We start from the raw sequence: 19,344 nt of genomic DNA, 5'->3' as shown, positions 1-19,344 counted from the left end.
CTTTTTTGCATTTTATATAGTGAGAGCAAAGCCTGACTGTTTTGCACCCAGGTAAAACATTTGATCTGCCCTTTTAATTTTCACCTTGTTAAACTAAGCATATTATTTTAGTCTATTGACACGCATATGCTTATGTACATAAAGTCGTATAATACATACTCAAATTATATACCTATGTTGATCTCTTATAAAATTAATTATCTCTATAAGCAAGTTTGATAAGGAAGCAATTATTACCTCAAAGTCATTAGTAAATAGATTAAATTGGTCAGACGAGGAGTAGAGCCTTGTATTTTTCTACCTAGCTTCACTACTAACATCAATTCTTCGATATAATTACTCTTTGTGCTTGATCTTTGTGCCACAGTAATGAGTCTAACTATGCTCTCAAATAACCCACATATGCCTCAGTATTTTTAAAGTCTAGTTAAATTCCAATCCTCTCATTTTGTAGCATTTCCCTAGTCCATTGTTCTAGGAAATGCAGTGCATATTTATATAACTATATTGTATACAAAAATATATTTATAGTTTAATTTTAAATATTTCACTTTAACCTTATTTTTCTATTTCATTTTAGTATTTCTTCAAGCATTGAGTGAAATCCTGGGGCAAGTCCTCTAAGCGAAATGAACAATTCTCCATTTCTTTACTCAAAGGATCGTTTTGTAATCTTAGTTCCACAGAACTCAATTAATTATTTTATAGTATTTCTCTTCCCCCTCATTTCCCGTCGATAGTGGGACCACCACTTTCTCTGCCCATAGTCCTTCACCTTCAGAGCATATCAAACCCAATTATTAATCTCTTTTGTCATCCCACCTATTCCTCTGGAGCAGTGTCTTCTACCCATGTGACCTGCATATGAATCACCCATGATTTTTGTAATTCCCAGTAAAGCACAAATTTAGACTCAAACCTCTCCAGCCATTGCGTTAAAGTGCCATTTTAATCCTCCTTTTCGTAAACATTTAATATTGACTGTTTTAAGAACAGCTCTGCATTTCTATAATTAGAATACAATTTAATATTTTAAAAAATGAAATTACTAAGAGCAAACAACTTTTAAGTCTTTGTGACACAAAAGAAGGGAGGGCAGTAATTTGCTTTCTTTCCTTGCTCTTAAGGGAAAAGTGTAGATAGTATTAAAAACTTAACGTGAAAGGGTATGGTATTATTTTCTAAAGTAGGAATATGACAACGATAAGAATGATATTATTTTCTAAAGTAGGAATATGACAACGATAAGAATGCTATGATAGGTATCTTTGACTCATAAATGGGATAACACGATTTCTCCGTGTATACTATTTGTTCAAGAGTTTTCTATAAACTTGTTTATCAAAAAGCAAAGAGGATAACATCAGACTATTTCATAGAAATAAAGCTCATTTGGCTAGAGATTCTAACAAATTAAAAACGATATGTGTATATCATTTTTATTTGTTAAATTATTTAAACTTTGTAATTCACAAACATGGAGGACTCCACTCAGTTCTATATATACATTTATATATAATATTTTAGTTATTTGCACTCCATATATAATATAGTCATAGCCACAGATATACAGAATACTTCATTTATAGTATTTTATATAGAATGCTTTTAAAAGAACTATGGAACTTTAAAAGGCTCTATATTTTTCTTCTTCCAGCATATTTTAAGTAATGATCATAAAACCTTGGCTATATTATTTGATAACTAACATTAGTGTTATTAAATGTGATGATGATGGCAATTAAAGGTCCTTGCTATTAAAAATTTAAACAGCTGCAATTTCACAAAAGAAGCAAGTTAGGTACTTCTTCCACACAACTGTTATATTCTGAGGTCTACAGAAAGCAACAATTACATAACAGGATTATGAAATTTGCTTGACTAACCCAGAGAAAGTTAATTTTTGTAAAAGGACAGTATCTCATCCATGTTGCGTATGTACTTAGCATTTTCTCCAACTGTATGTAAAACTTCCAAAGAACAGATTTGCCTTTCCATGTACAGTTACCTTTTCTTTCTCTTTCTCTGAGCAGAGCCATAATATAAGGGGAAATACCAAGAATAATAAATCCAAATCTCTGTATAAAATATACCTTCATGACACACTCAAGCTGGAAATCACAGGAGCCAATAAAAACGCAGGCAGCTTACTGATAATGAGGTCAGAAATACAAATAAATTTACTTTTAATGAAGACGGGAGGCACAGTAATCAAAGTGTTAAAATTCATTTCATGCATATCTCATTTGCTGCTTAGCTGATATTTACCACGCAGTTCTGTGAGAAAGTAGAGGCCTAAGATGCTCCAGATAAATGGCTCAATTAATTGTACAGAGGTAGACCTCTTTGAGCTGAGCCAGAGCCCTGAGCTCTTTATTAAAAGCACTATTCTGTAGCCCATAACCTTGTTCCTTGACTCCTCTCTGGTTTCCAATTTAAACAAGTCCCCATGCGGCCTGCTCTAAAGGGCTTTGTCTCCCTGTCATTGTTAAGAGAGCTGAGGCATCCTGGAAGTGTGAAATCAGACCTCATGAGTTGAACGGTTCCCCAGGGAACGCAGGACTGCGCAGAAGGTCAAAGTCATGGGCCGGACCATCTAAAAGTGTCTGTTCGCCAGTCTGTGACACAGCAAGTTGGGGGGCTGGGGGGGGGTGGGGGCGCTAGACTAAAGAGGACTGAAATTGAACACATCTTAATTAAAGCCCACAGACAGCAAAACAAAATGTTTTCTAGGCAGCCTGTCAACTGGGGCTTAAATTTAGCTCTGCTAATGAATCTGAGTCGCTAACTGTTATTTCTTAAGATAATAAGACTCTCCCGGAAGCTGATAAAAAACTGTAGCATGTCTTTTTTTCTGCTGTTTTGTTACTTAAATATTTTCCCACAATGAAGATGGTTTTCCTCAAGAAAAACACGGGGAAAGTCTAGGCAAATAAAAGGTAGTAAACACTCTCTCTTCAAACCCGGGAGACTGTGGGCCGTGTTGAGTGGCAAAGCCCTGTATGCCTCGCCTTGTTTCAGAAGATCTGCTCATTTAATGGGACTGGTGCAGTGACAGATTATGTTAATTCTAAAATTCTCTCCCTCTCTTCCTTTTTTTTTCTTTTTCCCTCTATTGTTTCCTAAAAGAGATGGTGCATTAATTTGAGAGACCAATTCACCTGGGGTGGAGAAGTTTTATATTAGTGTACCTTTTATTAGAGCAAAGAGGTAGGGCATACTTCTGAAAGGGTTTCACAGTTCTCCGGGATCACTGTTTCTGAAATTGAGTGGCTGGGATCCCAGGGGAGGCTGCGACCTCTTCCACGGGAACTCAAAAAAACAACCCAGGGGAAAACGAAGGGGAGGCGCCGAGTCTAGGAACCCTTTTCTCTTTCTTCTTTTAGAACTTGAAAGAACCAATAGGCCAGGTCTAAATACTCCACAAAGCCTTGCGCCACACAGAAGACTTGAAATGTTCTGTTGAAAGCATAAATTGGGCCCCGTTCAAGAAAAAGAATAATTAGAAGCTAGAAAAGACAAATTCTGTCATGAATTGTTTCCCACCACCGAAAAAGAATTTTCTCCCCCTCCTTGGCCTTTTTCTCTGCACAATCTGTCCAGTCTGAACGAGCACTTGATTTAGCTGTAGCGAATCCTCCCAAGTGAATGCAGGGCCAGGCTGACTAGACTGGGCTTTGATGGTGCAAAGAGACATTAACCTTTTCAGTGGTTGGTTGAAAGGTAAGTAAGTTGTAGCGAGTAGTATTTTTCAGTTAATCACACTTTTCCCTCCTGAAGAATTTAGCTGACCAACTTTCAAAACCGGAGTGCCACATTCTCAGGCTGTGAAAGGCTGCCTACAATTTGACTGAAATTTCAATCTACTCTTGTGCCTTGCTCAATGCATGTGTATGTGTGGGAGTTGTAAATTGAGGCCTTAACCACCAGAGTTAATCTCTTTTTTAAATCTGTATTAACCTTAATGATTTGAAGTGCACTGTCCAACACTGGGCTATTGAGACCAAAGAAAAAACTACCCTCGACTATCAACAGTTTATTAGGGGCTTAACTGAAGTGACCTACTGTAGGAGTGTTCAGCTGAACAAGGCTATAGGCTTTTTGTGGAAAGGGAAAGAATTGAGGGTTTCATTAAAAAGTAATTTGTGCTTTATACTCACTCATTCAAAGGGAGTCTCAATTGCTCTTTATTCACACAGAGTTAATACAGTATCACAATGTTTCTCAATGAATGTGTTGTAACAAAAGAAAAATTTTACATTTTGAAAGGAAAAAATTCTTTGTAACCGCAGTAAGATTGATGGCTATTTAAAAGATTATAGAATCTTTCTTCCCTGTGTTCCTGCTAAAGGATGGAATATAATTTTGCCCTGTATGTTTGGTTTACACTATGGATTTTGTGATGTTATGATCACAAAAATATTCTTCAAAGAGCAAGGTTGGTCGAATGTGTTTGTCATGTTAGACTTATCAAGCACACATCTCAGAGCAATAATCTCATTTATAGAAAACATTCTAAGCACTGTTACCAGTGATTAAAACTCTCCCTTCCTTCCTCACAACTCACTCCTTAATGGAAGCTAATCAAGACAGCACTATTCACTCTCTCCCCACCCACCTCATTCCCCCTCTTTCTGTGTTGCTTCATTTCTTGTAGTATTTGACTATGATTACCCACACAGAGGTACAACATATTTTTAAAGATCTTCCTTGAACAAAGGAGAAAGAAAGTCTGTAAAAAGCTCATTTGTGTCCCAGGTTTAATGATCAGGATGAGGAAGACTGGGATATGCACATATACATCACATATATGTATATGTATGTATTCCTTAATCTCTGCCACCATCACAAATATCAGAAAGATCACGAAAGGCCCAGAAGTGATCAGGGTCAAAGACTAAATTATCCTCTGGTTCCTGCATAGTTCAACATCACTGCCATTCAATTCAGAGCACATTAGATTATAAGGTCAGTGTGGAATGAAGAATCATTAGATTTTTATCCCTACAACTGGCGGGATAAAAATAGAGAATCTGTTATTTAGTATTCCCAAATTAATGTTCTTTTGTCAAATCGAAATTATGTCTCATTGAATCCCTAGGGAAAAGCTTATTGTTATTCACATTAATTTACATAGACCGTTAGGAAAGAAATATATCTGTTTTTTTTCCAACTTTGAGAGAACATGTCCTTTACCTTCCATAGTGGCATGTAGGCCGAGTGGGTTAATATAGTTTGCATATTCATGAAATTTTAAAAGCAATGACAGCTTCTCTCCAAGAGTCACAAGCTTAGACAATAGCACTCAACGCGTGTAATGGGCAGGTATCTGAGCTTAAAAATTAAAGGAGATTTGAATTTTTCTATAAAAAATTCTTATACCATTATAAATGTCCAGTGATGTTTCTTAGCATTCAGATGCTTTCTGAATACTGATTATTTTAGACTTTTCTCTCTATTTTCATGTTTTTAGCCTGGTGCTCCGTCCTCTACAGAAAACCCTGGGACAGCAGGGATGCTCGGGGAGAGGAAAGGTTTCCCATGTTGTTGAGTGTTACTGCTGTGAATTCCTGACTCTGTAGGCTGCTTGGACACAGAGGTCAGGCATAACTTCTGTAAAAGCACGAGTGAGTCCTTATTCTTATCTTTAAGTCAATATCCAAGTGGACAAAAAAAGAAGAGTGGTTAGTCATTTATTACTGACTGTTGCTTCAAATAACAAGTGTGGCATAAGAAGAGGAAATTATTGTGCCAGATTAATTTGATTATCTCAACACCAAAAATAAAAAAGAAAATGGATATATTTAGCATCCATTCATTATTTAGTAAAGGCGTGAACTCAGCGCATATGCAAAAATATTACAAGTGACTCTCTCTCCCCCACTATTTTCAGGTATGACTATTTTGAAAGAATGTTTGACAGTTGTTATTATCTTCTTGGTTACAAATGAGTTGATAATTACCTCTAAAGAAACTGTAAACTCCCAACATTTAATTTTTTGTCACTTAATGCTATGCAAATTTAAAAAATTTAAAAATATTTCTACTTGGAAGCAAACATCTGCTATTTTAGTTTTAAGGCATGTGATCTTTCCATTTGTTTTTTACTCTGTTGAATGAATTAAAAAGGGCTCCAATCTCTTGTAATAGATTTACAAATGTAATAGATTTACAAGTAAAATAGTACATTCTTCCCCTTCAAAAAAGTCAGGTACTTTCTAGGGTCAATTTGCTGAAAAGTCATGTGGGTAAGCTTACTTCCACAAATAGTACATGCTTTTATTCCAGTTACATTAAAATATGCACAAAAAAGAGTCATCACTCCTATTTATTACCCATTTGAAGTGAAGAATTTAAGGGATAGTACAAAGATTCCTAAAATGATTCTGAATTAAACAATAAATAAGTGGTCATATAACTGTCAACTCAAACCAGTGACTTAATTCTAGGAAATGAAGAAACAACTACCATCAACTTTTAAATAAATATGTCATAGAAACATTAGAAGATTTTAAGAGACAAGTTAATTTTTGGCATTTTAAAGACCTGTTTCTTGGTTCAGAAAATTCAGACAAGGAGTCAGGGAGAGAGCGTATGTTCCAGCATGTTTGAGGCTTTAAATTCAAGGCCAGCATACAACATGGCGCCTCTTCCCAAACTAGCATTGCTGTCTGTGTGTGGCCCTGGTTTCTCTCACCCCCAACATCAATGGGCTCAAGCATCTGATCATCAGTCTCCCATGGCCAGGTCATTCCCTTGCTGACCTCAACATGAATGAGGTAGCTCTTATTTAAAAAAAATAGAAAAATCTAGCTGCTAAATGTAGATCCAGAATTATCTCTGGGATATGCTAAGAAACAACTAATAAGAGTTCATACCAAGTAATTGAGTATTTTATGCATTGAAACTTTTCAGTGAACTCTGCAACAGATCATCTGCAGATTTAATTGAAAGAGTTGCTATTCTATTATCATCTGAGGGAAAACAATACTGTCTGGGAGAAGAGAGAGCAGGGCTCCCAAATGTCAAAGTGATGAAACCTAGAAGCAGCATTTTTACTTTGCTGAGTAAATCTTAGAGAAGGCAAGAGTTCAAATATTCTTTTGCCTTTTGTTGTTTAATTTTAAGACATTATCAAACTTTTAGAAAGGAGAGAAGATACAAAAATTAGGCGATTGGCAAATCTTTGCAAAACCAATTCTGAACCTCAACATTTATGCTGTTTGCTATGATTTATTCAGAAGAATTGAATAGAGAAAACGCATCAGTTCTTACCTGTAACATCAGCTGCCATTAACCCTTCTGCTCTTATTACTTTCACCTGGAGAAATCCCACATCTTTCAGGTTATGAAATATCCTCAATGGGCTCTGAAAGACCCCAATATCAGTATTAGAAAAGGTGCCAATGGGTTTCAAAGACTGTGCTGAGACATAATAAAAGGAGTAAGTAATCAATACAGAAGAACATTCCACCACCATAAATGTGTGTATCCCTGCATATCCATTTATTTATTTATGCAGATTGCTGTTGCTATACATAGGTATTATGAAAAAAATTAAAAAATTTCCTTTCTAAACATGATTATTTTTAGTGACAAACAATAAATTAAAGGATATGATTGCTTTTTTTCTTCATTCTATGTACCATGCATCCCAAGAAATCTTTCATCCATTAGGTAGGATGGTTAGGAGATTTGTGATTCTTTACACTTATCTTAAATTGCTCGCTCTATAACACTACAGACTTTGGCAATAAGAAAGTTAATATTAAATCAAAGACTTTTTTTTCTTATGACTATTTCCTTCTCAGTGACTTTTGTAACTTGTGTGCACTAGGTGAGGATTAAATTATTAAGGTGTTATGTCAAGATATTTTATTGAAAATGCTTATGTATATCAATAAATATTTCCATTAGAGCATAACAGAACTTTTTAAAAATATCTTTTTGGCCATGCCTGGCAGTGTTCAGGGCTTATTCTGGCTCTGTGCTTAAGAATCACTCCTGGAAGTGCTCAGGGAACTACATGGGGCAGTGGCGACAGGACCTGGCCAGCTGCTTACAAGGTGAGAGACTTATCTCCTATACTATCTCTTGGCTGTATAAATTTTTAAAATGATCTCTTTCCTATTATTTTCTAAGATAAAAATAAAGTCATTCAAGTGATGAGAATTTTTTCCCTTAAATTTGTAATTTCATCTCCTTCTAGGAGATAAAGAAGCCAAAATATAGAAACATTGTCAGAAGAATTATATCAAAATGATAAATCTATTGTTTTGTATTATTTTATTACTTGTATTATTATTTTAATATGTTAGTAACGGAAATGTTTTAAGAAGTGTAATGCCTAAAGAAATTAAGAGAATATACCAGAACCCTAATTCAGAAATCTAATTGAAGGCACAAAATCTGGGAGAGCAAAATAAATCTGGAACACATGTATGTATTGAAGTATTTATTCAGAGCATTGTTCACATGGCTTGACTGGCATTTACACCCAGTGAAGCAATGATACTTCTTTACTATAAACTTTAAAGTGGCTTAAAATTAGTGAGCATAACATACTTTTGCATAATATAGTTGCCTAATAAAACGTCACTAAAATGGTAAACATTCCCAAGCTTGTATTGAGAATGAGAATACTGCCAAGCAAAAGCTTACTGTTATATTAGTTTTATCAATCGTCTATGACTTGTCATTGTTTACACCAAACCTATGACACTGGTATACTGAGAAGATGGAATGCATATATGTGTGTAATCTTATGGCCCAAGTTTTGAAAAAGTGTTTAACACAACGATTACCTCTTAATCTTTCATTGTTTTCTTTTTAACAGTTGTTTATCATCAAAAACGTGTCTAAACTACCCAGATGACAGGGTTCAGTGAAAATGCACTTCCTTCTCAGCTGGAAGGCCTGTAAATTAAAGGCTGCAGTAATGGGCGGAGCTTTCAACAGCAGTTTATATTTCAGAGATTTCTGGGCGTATGGTGGTCTTTCCAATATAGATTCTCCTTTTCTTCCAAAGTGCTTACCTAGTTTTATAAATTAGGTAAGTCTCTTAACCGAGAATGAGGAAATGAGGCAAAACCCCTTTTATCAAAAGGTCCTGTTCTTTCATTTCCAAAAGCATCTCGCCCCTCTTGTTTTTTAGGTCACTCTGGCATTGCTCACAGCTACTCCTGGCTCTGAGCTCAGGGGCTGCTCCGGGCAGTGCTTGAGGGGGAGGCAGGTGGGTCAGGATTAAACCCGGGCACACTGGACTCAGCGCATCCACTCAGCCTTGGGAAGTCTCTCCATGGATTTTAAGGAGCAATTTAAACCAAGTTTCATTTTGAGAGCAAGTATCATCCATGCTCATGTCTGAGAGCCATTTCATACTGGTTACGTCACAGCACACAGACAGCTTCTGGAACTTCCGCTCTCCCATTTGCTTTAGAGGAATAATTACTGTTTGAAGGTTTCATTTCCTCTAGTTAGCTGACATCCAGTAATTCATCACAAATTTCAACTGGTTAAGCCAGTGACACATCAGTTATAATAAGCCCAAACCTTACATTTCCCAGTTTAAAAATTTAACTTTAAGTAGTACTTCATCAGGCGGTATTTCTGCCTTGTTATTTATGGTTATTTTAGAAGGCCTCAAAACCTGGATGGCTTGTGAAGCCAGAAATTTCCATAGCAGAGGAATCTATGATTTGCTGTGAATCCTTTCAGCCCTCAATAGATGGGAAAAGATTGAAATGCTCTGGAGAGGAGTCCTCTTTATTTTTTTAATGAAAGGCTGTATAATATATTTTCTCTATGGCTGCAGCAGCTGTCAGAGAGAGCAGCTCAGTTCAGCTCTATTACGGGAGAGGCAATACCCCATCCTATGGCATCGAGATGCTCTGAGGGGCCAGAGCTGATTGACAGCTTGTCACCGTGACGTCTTATTCCATCTCTGTTATGGAGAAAATTAATGTCACACCACCAGCCTTATGACTCGCTGTCATCTTAGAACCGCTCACCTTTTATCAATGCTCTAAATAACATTTCAAGCCCATCGTCTCACGGTGGACAATCCGGTCAAGGGACATTAAATCAGATGACTGTGAAATGTCATAATAAAAATGGAATGCTAACAACTTCTTCTCTAAACTAGCTCCTCTGGTTTTTAAACTGTGACAAGGGGGAGCAAGGGTTCAGCATACCCGTTCTGAAAAGGTCATACAATCGCTCTTGGTCTACTACCCATTACTCGTCGCCCCTGATTGACCTTCCCTGCGTTCCTCCCCCCACGCCCCACCCCCCAAGAAGAAAAAGAGAGAAATGGAATTAGCCATCTTTTCAGAATGTGGTGATCAAATAATGGCTCACACAGTACGGGCTGTTTAATTTGTGGGGCTTCAATGCCCCGCAATGAACAGCTGAACAAGAGCAATGCAGAGCTTTTTCAGGGAAGCTTCATGAGAGAGAGGCCAAATCATTCACTTTCCTCACTCCAATCCCAACTTTGACTCGAATCTAAAAAAAAAAAAGAACAAAAACCCCAACCAAAAAAACATATGTGCTTATAGGGAAATCTAGAAAGAATTTTCCAAATCATGTCTTTGATATGTTTCTCTCAAAACAAAAGGTATTTCATACATGAAACAGTAAACGTTCATTTCATCATCTGTATAATAAAAACAAGGAAACGCAAGGAAGTCTACAATCCAGTCTTTGTCCTTGCATTTCCAGGAGCGATTATAACAAGTGCACTATATTGCATACAGCAGTGTCTTAGCAAGTGTTTCTCTAGAGGGAGATGCAGGCCTATGCTTGAAATTCAAGATTAAATAAAGCAAATTTAAACCAATTTTTTTTTTTTTGGTATTTCCAGCAGGCTATGAGAAGTGGACAACATACAGAATTGTGTGTTTTTACTGAGGGAAGTAACATCTGAGAGAAGATATGAAAACAAATATTCAAGTCTTGAATGGAACTGGCTGATTTAAGGAAACCCATCCAGCAAAAAAAAGGAAAAAAAAAGAATTAATAATAGTTGGATTATTTCTAATTACCTTGCCTACAAAACCATTTTAATATATGGACTCATGTCAAAATATTAATCCATTGAATGTAGTGTTATAATACCCAGAATAAGTTTTATATTAGCACACCAATTAATTCCTTTAAAATGGTTTTAATTTATCAGGTTCACTCTGGCAACAGGAGAATAAGTTTTGCCAGGGACCAAACTGCGAAATAATCTTCCTCATGTGCAAACACAGAGTTGAAGATGCCACCCAATACCTGAAGCTCAAGGTGGTTTAAAAATATATACTATTTAGCCTTGCTAAGTCACCTCTATTAAAATGTTTATGATAACACCATTGGTGGATGAGTTGTACAAGCATTAGCAGACAGCTGATTCAGGCGAGATAGCCAGAATAAATTTGCTGAAGCGCACATCCTGCTAATCTGTTTGAAGAATATTGTAGAGTATTAGTACCAGCACTTCATGTTATCTGCACAGCCTGATAAGGTACATCTTTATTAAATTCAGTTATTGAAAGGATGTCAGTCAGCAAATAGGAATATTTTTAAATCTGGGGGAAAAATTAAGCAGTTCTTTGTTAGTCAGAGTTTGGTTTCATGGCTGAGAGTCTAGAGGGGTTTTCTAAACACCTGGCAGCGTTGTACAATACAAGCTTTGTAATTTTAAGTGGAAAAGCTTTTTTCCCCCCTAGCTTCATGGGTACTGAGACACTGACTTTTTCAAGCTGCCACTGAGGGAGAATGATGGAGTAAGAGCTCCCCTCTCTGCTGATTCAAGGAACTACAACCTGGGCAGTGCTCCAGGGAGGCCACCAGGAAACGCTGTGAATCTTGATACTGTGAATCTTTCAGTGAAATTTAAGGGGAGTCATTTTAATGATTCATTATTCTAACCTCTCGTTCTACAATTATTAGCAGGGACGAAGGCTTCCTGTTTTGAAAGTTTCACATTCAATTTTCCCAAAATTATTGAGATGAGGTAAGGCTTTTCCAAGATGAAGTAAGCCCATTAAAAAAAGAAGTAACAAACTACTAATTACTACATCACTGCTCCATTTCAAATTAGGAAGACAAATCTTAACCACATTCACAAAGAGCTGTTGAATTAATTTTTAAAGTATGCTACATAAATCTCCTTCACTGGGAGTTTCTCTTTTTGTTGCTGTTGTTTTTTGTTTGGGGGTGGGGGGGCACACTTGGCAGTGATCTGGAGCTACTCCTGGCTCTGCACTTCCGGAATCGCTCCTGATGATGCTCAGGGAACATACGTGTTTCCAGGGATGGAACCCAAAAACTGCGTGCAAGGCAAGCACCTCCCCACTGTATGATCACTCCAGTCCTGCACGAGGATTTTCTCTGCATGATTATTTGGCTGCAAAATCAAATCACATTGTGGAATCTTAGAAATTCAGCCTTTGCCCTGGAAGATTAGAGGGGACCTCACCTTTTTTTTTTTTTAAGTCACAGCTGGCAATGCTCAGGGGTTATTCCAGGCTCTGCACTCAGGAATCACTCCTGGAAGTGCTCCCGGAACATATGGGATTCTGGGGAGGGGGTAGAAACTGGGGCAGTGTGCAAGACAAACACCCTCCCCACTGTGCTATTGGCTCACTGGGCCCACTACGCAGGCGTTAAGTAGCAACACAATTAATTTTGCAAAAGTGTGTGGTACTTGGATTTGCCCATCTTTCTGTTTCTGCTGACTCATCTGTCAGGTGGTTTTTCAGAAGCACTTCAGTCAGGAGGCAAATGGTTTACAACCTTAACTGGTCCCAAATGATCCGAAAGGTGGAAGGCTATATACGTACATATCTCTTCAATATCTCCTCCCTTTCTTTCTGGTCCTCCAGGGAGTTGACAGAGAGATCAGAGATACTGACTGTGGCTGAAGCCGTGAGGGTGACCAGCAGCACCAAGTGTCCTTCCCCCTCTTCCAGTCGCAACTCCAACTTGTGTGTCTGTTCCCTGCTGAGAAGTGACAGGTCAACCTGACACCTAGGAACAAATGCAGCGATTTAGTCAGGGCTTTGGTCTTGGTGGGCACATTGAAAAGTGGAAGCTCAGATCGCTCAGAACTAAGAGAGAAACGAATCCGTAAGGATACTATTGGGACCACTTCACGAATATGTTTTCTATATCTGCTGATGTTTCCCACAAAATCCAGACTCTGCTGTGCTAAGATCTAATCAATCACTTAGGCTCCTCTGTAAGATAACAAAATAGGTGCTTATCTGATTTGATTATTGCTCATTGTCACTGGATTTTTAAATTGGCAGGGACTTCCGATCCCCTGATAACCTGAGTTAGTGGAGCTTCGCTTACAGAAAGACTAATGAGGGCTGTGTAGAAAGGCTGACTAGCGGCCAGAGTCTGATGTTACTTTTCAAATACTGAGCATTTTCTCTCATTCATAAATGTTATTAAGCAGTGAGAAGATCATCTTCTAGGACGATGCTGTAAGTATTTACATTTACGGGCCAGCGATGTAAGTCAAGTGACAGAGGCTTTGATTCCAGGCACAGGATAATCTTCAGCTTGGCCCCAGGCATGCACCACTGCACTCCCAAGAGTGACCCCCACAAGAAGAATCAATTTCATTAATTTCTTTTTTACATTTTAAAAACGTGTCAACTTATTCATCGAACACTGCCTAGATTGAAAGAAAAACGGTATTCTCTGAAAACACTGTAGTTTCAGTGTCATTATCAGAGTTGGCCTAAGAGAGGTTTCTCGAGCTCAGATGCTCTACATGTCCATTAATTTGAAAGAGAAAGATAATGTGACCACAATAAAGCCAGATAAAGGGAACATGGAGGCCAGAGCGATAGAACAGCAGTAGGGAATTTGCCTTGTGTGCTGCTGAGCCAGGTTCGATCCCAGGCATCCCATATGGTCCCCCAAGCACCGCCAGGAGTAATTCCTGAGTGCAGAGCCAGAAGTAACTCCTGAGCATCACTAGGTGTGACCCAAAAAGCAAAAGAAAGAAAAAAAGGAAAAGGGGACACATATGAACTGAAGCCACTTACATGGGAAGTAGCCAATTGTAAGATCAATGCTAATAGAGAGGTTAACTATCACGCTCAGAACACAGCTTCACTCCTTCACTCTATTTCTTGGCTACTGTTTTGCTATTGAACTACAGTCCCATGACCAGGATTCCAAAGCTTATGGCTGAGTCAAAATATCTCTTTTTCGTGAGTGAGTATAGGCATGGCGAGTCTACCTCCTTGTTACTTCTGAATAAATTCGTGCAGTGTCTATTGCAAAGTGAATCTAGTACTAATTGCTTTGAGCCAGTGCTCCAGTTTGAATGTCTTTCTGGCCCCCTGACTTCTGCTTGACGCTTAATGCCCAATGTGATGGTATTCCATGGTGAGAAGTTTGGGAGGTGATTCATTCCCAGGTGGAACCTTCATGAGTGGTATGAGTGCTTTTAGAAGAGAAGCCTTGAGAAGTCCTCAAGGACTAAAGAAAAGATGACCAGGAAATGGGGTTCTCACTGAAGACCTAAAATGCTGGAACTTAGGTTCTTGGATGTGCCAGCCCCAAACTGAGAGAAATAAATCACTGTTTTTGTAAGCCACCATGCCTATAGTATTCTGTTATAGCAACCCAAACAGACTGATCAGTGGGTCGGCTTGCATCTGGCTCACCTGTACTGTTATGTCTGGAACCAAGGAAGGATTTACTACCCTTAAAATATAGAAGTACTAGCTGATCATACTGGTGAGTACTTTATTTGTTTTAAATTTAATATGTTTTTCTACTTTAATTTGGAGTCACTCAACTAATTCCTGGGTTGGTGCTCAAGAATCACTCTGATAGTCCTCAGGAGACCAGATGTGGTGCTGGGGATTGAACCAAGCTTGGCCTCATTTGAAGCAACTGCCTCATTCTCTGTACTATCTCTCTGATGTTATGGCAAAGTACTTAACCTGTTTCATTAACTATCTCTCTGATTCTCTGTCTTTTTAAAACTTAGGTATTGTGAATTACAATGCTGTCATTAATAGAGTTTCAGGCATATAATGTTCCACCTCTGAACCCACCATCAGTACTGGGGATACTCCACCCAGGTTTCTCTCTACCCTCCCCCCACCTTGGGCTGGAGCAATAGCACAGTGGGTAGGGTGTTTGCCTTGCACGCGGCCAACATGGCTGACCTGAGTTCAATTCCTCTGCCCCTCTCGGAGAGCCCGGCAAGCTACCGAGAGTATCTCGCCCGCATGGCAAAGCCTGGCAAGCTCCCCATGATGTAGTTGATATGCCAAACACAATAACAAGTCTCACAATGTTATTGGGCACGCTCGAGCGAATCTCTCTACCCACCCACTCACTGGCCCCTTATAAAATGTGTTATCTTTGTTTAATTCTTAGTGCTCGGGACACGTGTTTATGATAGTGCTGGTTCTTACAATTTCACTTCATCTCTATACCTTCAAAGTATTGGAGGACTCTGCCAATACCTCAGTGTTTCTGCTAGTCTGCTTCCTTCTTCTCTCATTTCTCTCTGACTTTGACATTCTCACCGTTGGAATCCAGGGCGAAGAATTTGTCCACACTAAACCTTCCATTCCCTTCCCTCTGGAATTTTCTCAGCTGGGCAACCATGCTCTCCACAACCTCCTTCAGTTTCTCTGTTACTTGCTAATTCAATTACTGCTTCGAAGCAGTATAATTCTCCCACCATTGATGCCAGGGCTCACTTGAGTTTTCTTTTTTTCTTTTTCCCTTCTTTTATTTCTGGGCCACACAAGGTAGTGCTCAGGGACTACCCTTGCTCCGTAATAGGGGTTGCTCCTGGCAGTGACTGGGACTGACCCAGGCAAAGCATATGGGCTCAGTGTGTTTTAATGTCTCTTTGGGCTGCACCTGGTTTGGACCAGGCATCTGCTCTGCCTCGGGTGATGTATCTAGTCATCTTTGCCTGACCATTAATTCTTATTTAAATAACCTGCAGTTATATTTATCTTTCTATACCTTGAAACACCTGGATGACAGAAACCTTGCACAAGACCCGGAAAATAATTGGTGCTCCTGAAGTACTACCTATGGGGATTTAGAGAGGGAAAAAATAGCTCTGGTAATAATGGAAGGATATAGATATAATGTGTTTGTTGCATCTCATCTATATTGTCTTTCCAGAAAGTGATTTATTTAACACTCCTTTCAGCCATTCATTTGTCTGCTCATTCATTAAGTACTTCGTGTGTCAAGCATGAGGATTTCAAAGACTCAATCTTCCCATTTGTCTATTCTTTTCTTTTTTTTTCCATTCTGGCTCATGCCCATCAACGCTCAGGGGTTACTCCTGGCTCTATACTCAGGAATTACTCCTGGCAGTGCTCAGGGGTCCATGTGGGATGTCAGGGATCAAACCTGGGTCAGTCGCATGCAAGGCAAATGTCCTCCCCACTGTACTATGGTTCTGGCCCAGTTTTTTCATTTTTTGCCTCATTTTTTGAGCTACCACACACTCATTGTGTTGCTCTGAAAATTTTCCTTGGCTTCAGAGTCAATGGCTAGGGATTCAGAGCATCAAAGTTTGAATCAAATTCAGTTATTCATTGCTGTGGTGTGACTGAGAAAATCACTTAAACTTATGATACACATTAACTTTCCTCAATTGCCGACACATTTTGCAAAGAAAAATCTTGCTGTTGCATAATATCACAAGAATATAGATGAAAAAGCACTGAGAAAACTTGAGAGTGCTATATAAATATAGTATGTAGCTTTATTGTCAAATGCATTAGTTTAATACTGAAACAGTTTTCAAACTAAAAATAAGAAAAAGTATCTGTACAGATACAGCCATTTGTCAATCTGAAGACAGAGTTTTCAGAGTCATTTTCTCTCATTCCACAGTGGGGAAATCCAGGTTCAGAGTAATTAAGTGATGGCAAGAAATAGAACCGATAGAGCTAGAGCAATGAAGCCCAGCAGGTAGGGCATTTGCCTTGCACGCGGCCAACCCGGGTTCGATTCCCAGCATCCCATATGGTCCCCTGAGCACTGCCAGGACTAATTCCTGAGTGCAAAGTCAGGAGTAACCCCTGTGCATCTCCAGGTGTGACTCAAAAAAGGCGAAAGAAAGAAAGAAAGAAAGAAAGAAAGAAAGAAAGAAAGAAAGAAAGAAAGAAAGAAAGAGAGAACCGGTATTTATGAATTCCATATCAAAACTGGAACTCTGAAATTTTATAGATAGGGGTCACATTTAGTGGTGCACAAGGTAGGGGCCACTCCTGATGTTTTCTAGAGTGGGGTTGGGGTGTGTTCAGCCATGATCAGGACTAGACATGCGCAATGCTGCCAAGGTCTCTCCAGGATTGCTGGGAACAGGGTACTGTGGACTGGCATCGCACGTGCTAGGGACGCACGCTACTTTAGGATATTCCTATGACCTTTCTTTTTTAGAGACAATTTATGTTTTAGTTATTTGACAACTTGAAAAGGAGAAAAATCATTTATTTGTTGACTGCTCCTAGGAACTTTTCAGTGTCCCTAGCACCTTTTTTCCTTCTGCCCCTATACCTTTCCTCCCAGACTGAAAGCCTCATTGTCATCAGCATCCAGGGTGTTTTATGTGTAAGCCCACTGTGGAGCGTAAGTGTGAGGACTCTTTGGAGGTATCCCACACATTTTTTGTATTTTTTGGTTTGTTTGTTTGGGAAGATACACCCAGCAGTGCTCGGAGTTTACTCTGGTTCTGTGCTCAGGGATCGTTCCTGGCAAGGCTTGGAGGCTCATATGTGGCTCTAGGGATCAAATCCAGATTAGCTGAGTGCAAGGCAAATGCCCTAGTTTCTGTACTTTCTCTCTAGTCCAATACTCCTTAAATTTAAGACAGAATTCAAGTTTTTGAGATAGAGACAGTGGCCCAGATACCAGATAAGCCATAAGTGGTCTGCAAGAGTGTTGAGGAAAGGGTAGTTGTATAACAAAGAGGGGGTGATTGTGATCCCCTTACATGCTAAGCTGCCTTAATTGAAGAGCTGTTTATCTATAGCTCCTAAGTGGCTTTATAGATTTTATAATCTCATTTTAATTGCACAATCTCACAACATGGACAACTGGCCTTAAAAGACCCAGTAAAGAAACTGTGGATGGTAGATATTGCTAATTGAACAAATGCAAAGGAACAGAACAACAAGCAAGTGATAGAGTGCTGACACTTCTATTTCTAGTGGCATTCTGTGTTTCCACATTCTCATTTATAGACCATGAGTGGTATAATCAAACCTAGCAAGAATTTGGCCCAAACAATATGAAATGATTATGAAAAATGCTTACAGTGTAGGGACTGGGGCTGTAATTCCAAAGGCTGGAGCATATACTGGGTATACACAGGGTCTTGGGTTTGAGCCTCAGCACCAACACGGCAGTCAGAGCACCATTGGGCATGGCCCTGAAAACCTCCACACCATGGAAGAGAACCCCACCCAAAGAATATTTGCAATTTTTGATGGGACCTGTACACTTGTGAAGGGTTCGGTGTTAGAACATTGTATGATGAAACCCATCATGAACAACTTTGTAACTCTGTATCTCATGGTCATTCAATAAATTTTTTCTTATTGTGTAAAAACGTAACTAAAATGATCATTGCAGTTTTGGTAAAAAAAAAACTTTCTAAATCAGAATCTATAAATTGTCAAATGCTTAAATGCATTGACCATCAATCCCAAGAAACATCACTTTGGTTGTTATCCAAAGTCTAATGCTTTTTATCCCCTCATCCCGCCTAAACACATTGTATATGTGAATTTGCATGTTTCACATTCTTCCTCTTAACATTAAAATCAGAATTAGAGATTTGCCTTCAAGGTTATAGAATTCAAAAGCATTGATTTTTCTCGTATATGGAACTGAAAGATGCAACAAAGGGCCAAAGGTAACACAACCATTGAACTGACCCACACAGCCAAATTGGGGGTCTATTTGAAAGGGAGGGGCCTTGGGGTCCTTGGGGGAGAGGGCAGTACGGTGGTAACAAGTGTGATGTTGGAATTATGTGCATGGAAAACCATCATTAACAGTATTGTAAATCAGATAACATTAATCGTAAAAATAGTTTCTAAATAAACAAAACATTTGTTTTTCACCCAAACTTACCCATTTGAAATAAGATTTACTTACATACGTTGCTAATAAAAATTTTTCTTTGTGATATCCTGTTTTTTTTTTTATTTCCCCACTTTGCTTTTATTTTTGAGCCAAGACTTGCAGTGCTTAGGCATTTCCTGCTCAGTGCTCACTCCAGGCTCATAGTGGTGGCAGGCATTGAAACAGGGTTGACTGCATACAAAGCAAGCACCTTAC

The 19,344-nt window shown here is 38.7% G+C and overlaps 1 protein-coding gene across 8 annotated transcripts in view; it reads right to left on the bottom strand.

The window, feature by feature from the left end:
* Window positions 1-19,344, bottom strand: part of MCTP1 (multiple C2 and transmembrane domain containing 1) — a 653,067-nt gene that overhangs the window by 205,969 nt on the left and 427,754 nt on the right. For all 8 annotated transcript variants that reach the window (XM_056112545.1, XM_056112552.1, XM_056112546.1 and 5 more), the window contains 2 exons: window positions 12,831-13,017; window positions 7,276-7,369 (listed from right to left, as the gene is read on the bottom strand). In XM_056112545.1, coding sequence (XP_055968520.1) covers window positions 7,276-7,369; window positions 12,831-13,017 — 281 coding nt within the window. The remainder of the gene's footprint in view (window positions 1-7,275; window positions 7,370-12,830; window positions 13,018-19,344) is intronic.

The sequence above is a fragment of the Sorex fumeus genome, unplaced genomic scaffold, assembly GCF_029834395.1.
Source record: "Sorex fumeus unplaced genomic scaffold, SorFum_2.1 ptg000018l, whole genome shotgun sequence".
NCBI lineage: Eukaryota > Metazoa > Chordata > Mammalia > Eulipotyphla > Soricidae > Sorex > Sorex fumeus.
The sequence above is the reverse complement of the archived record's forward strand: the minus strand, read 5'-3'. Positions and strand labels throughout refer to the sequence as shown.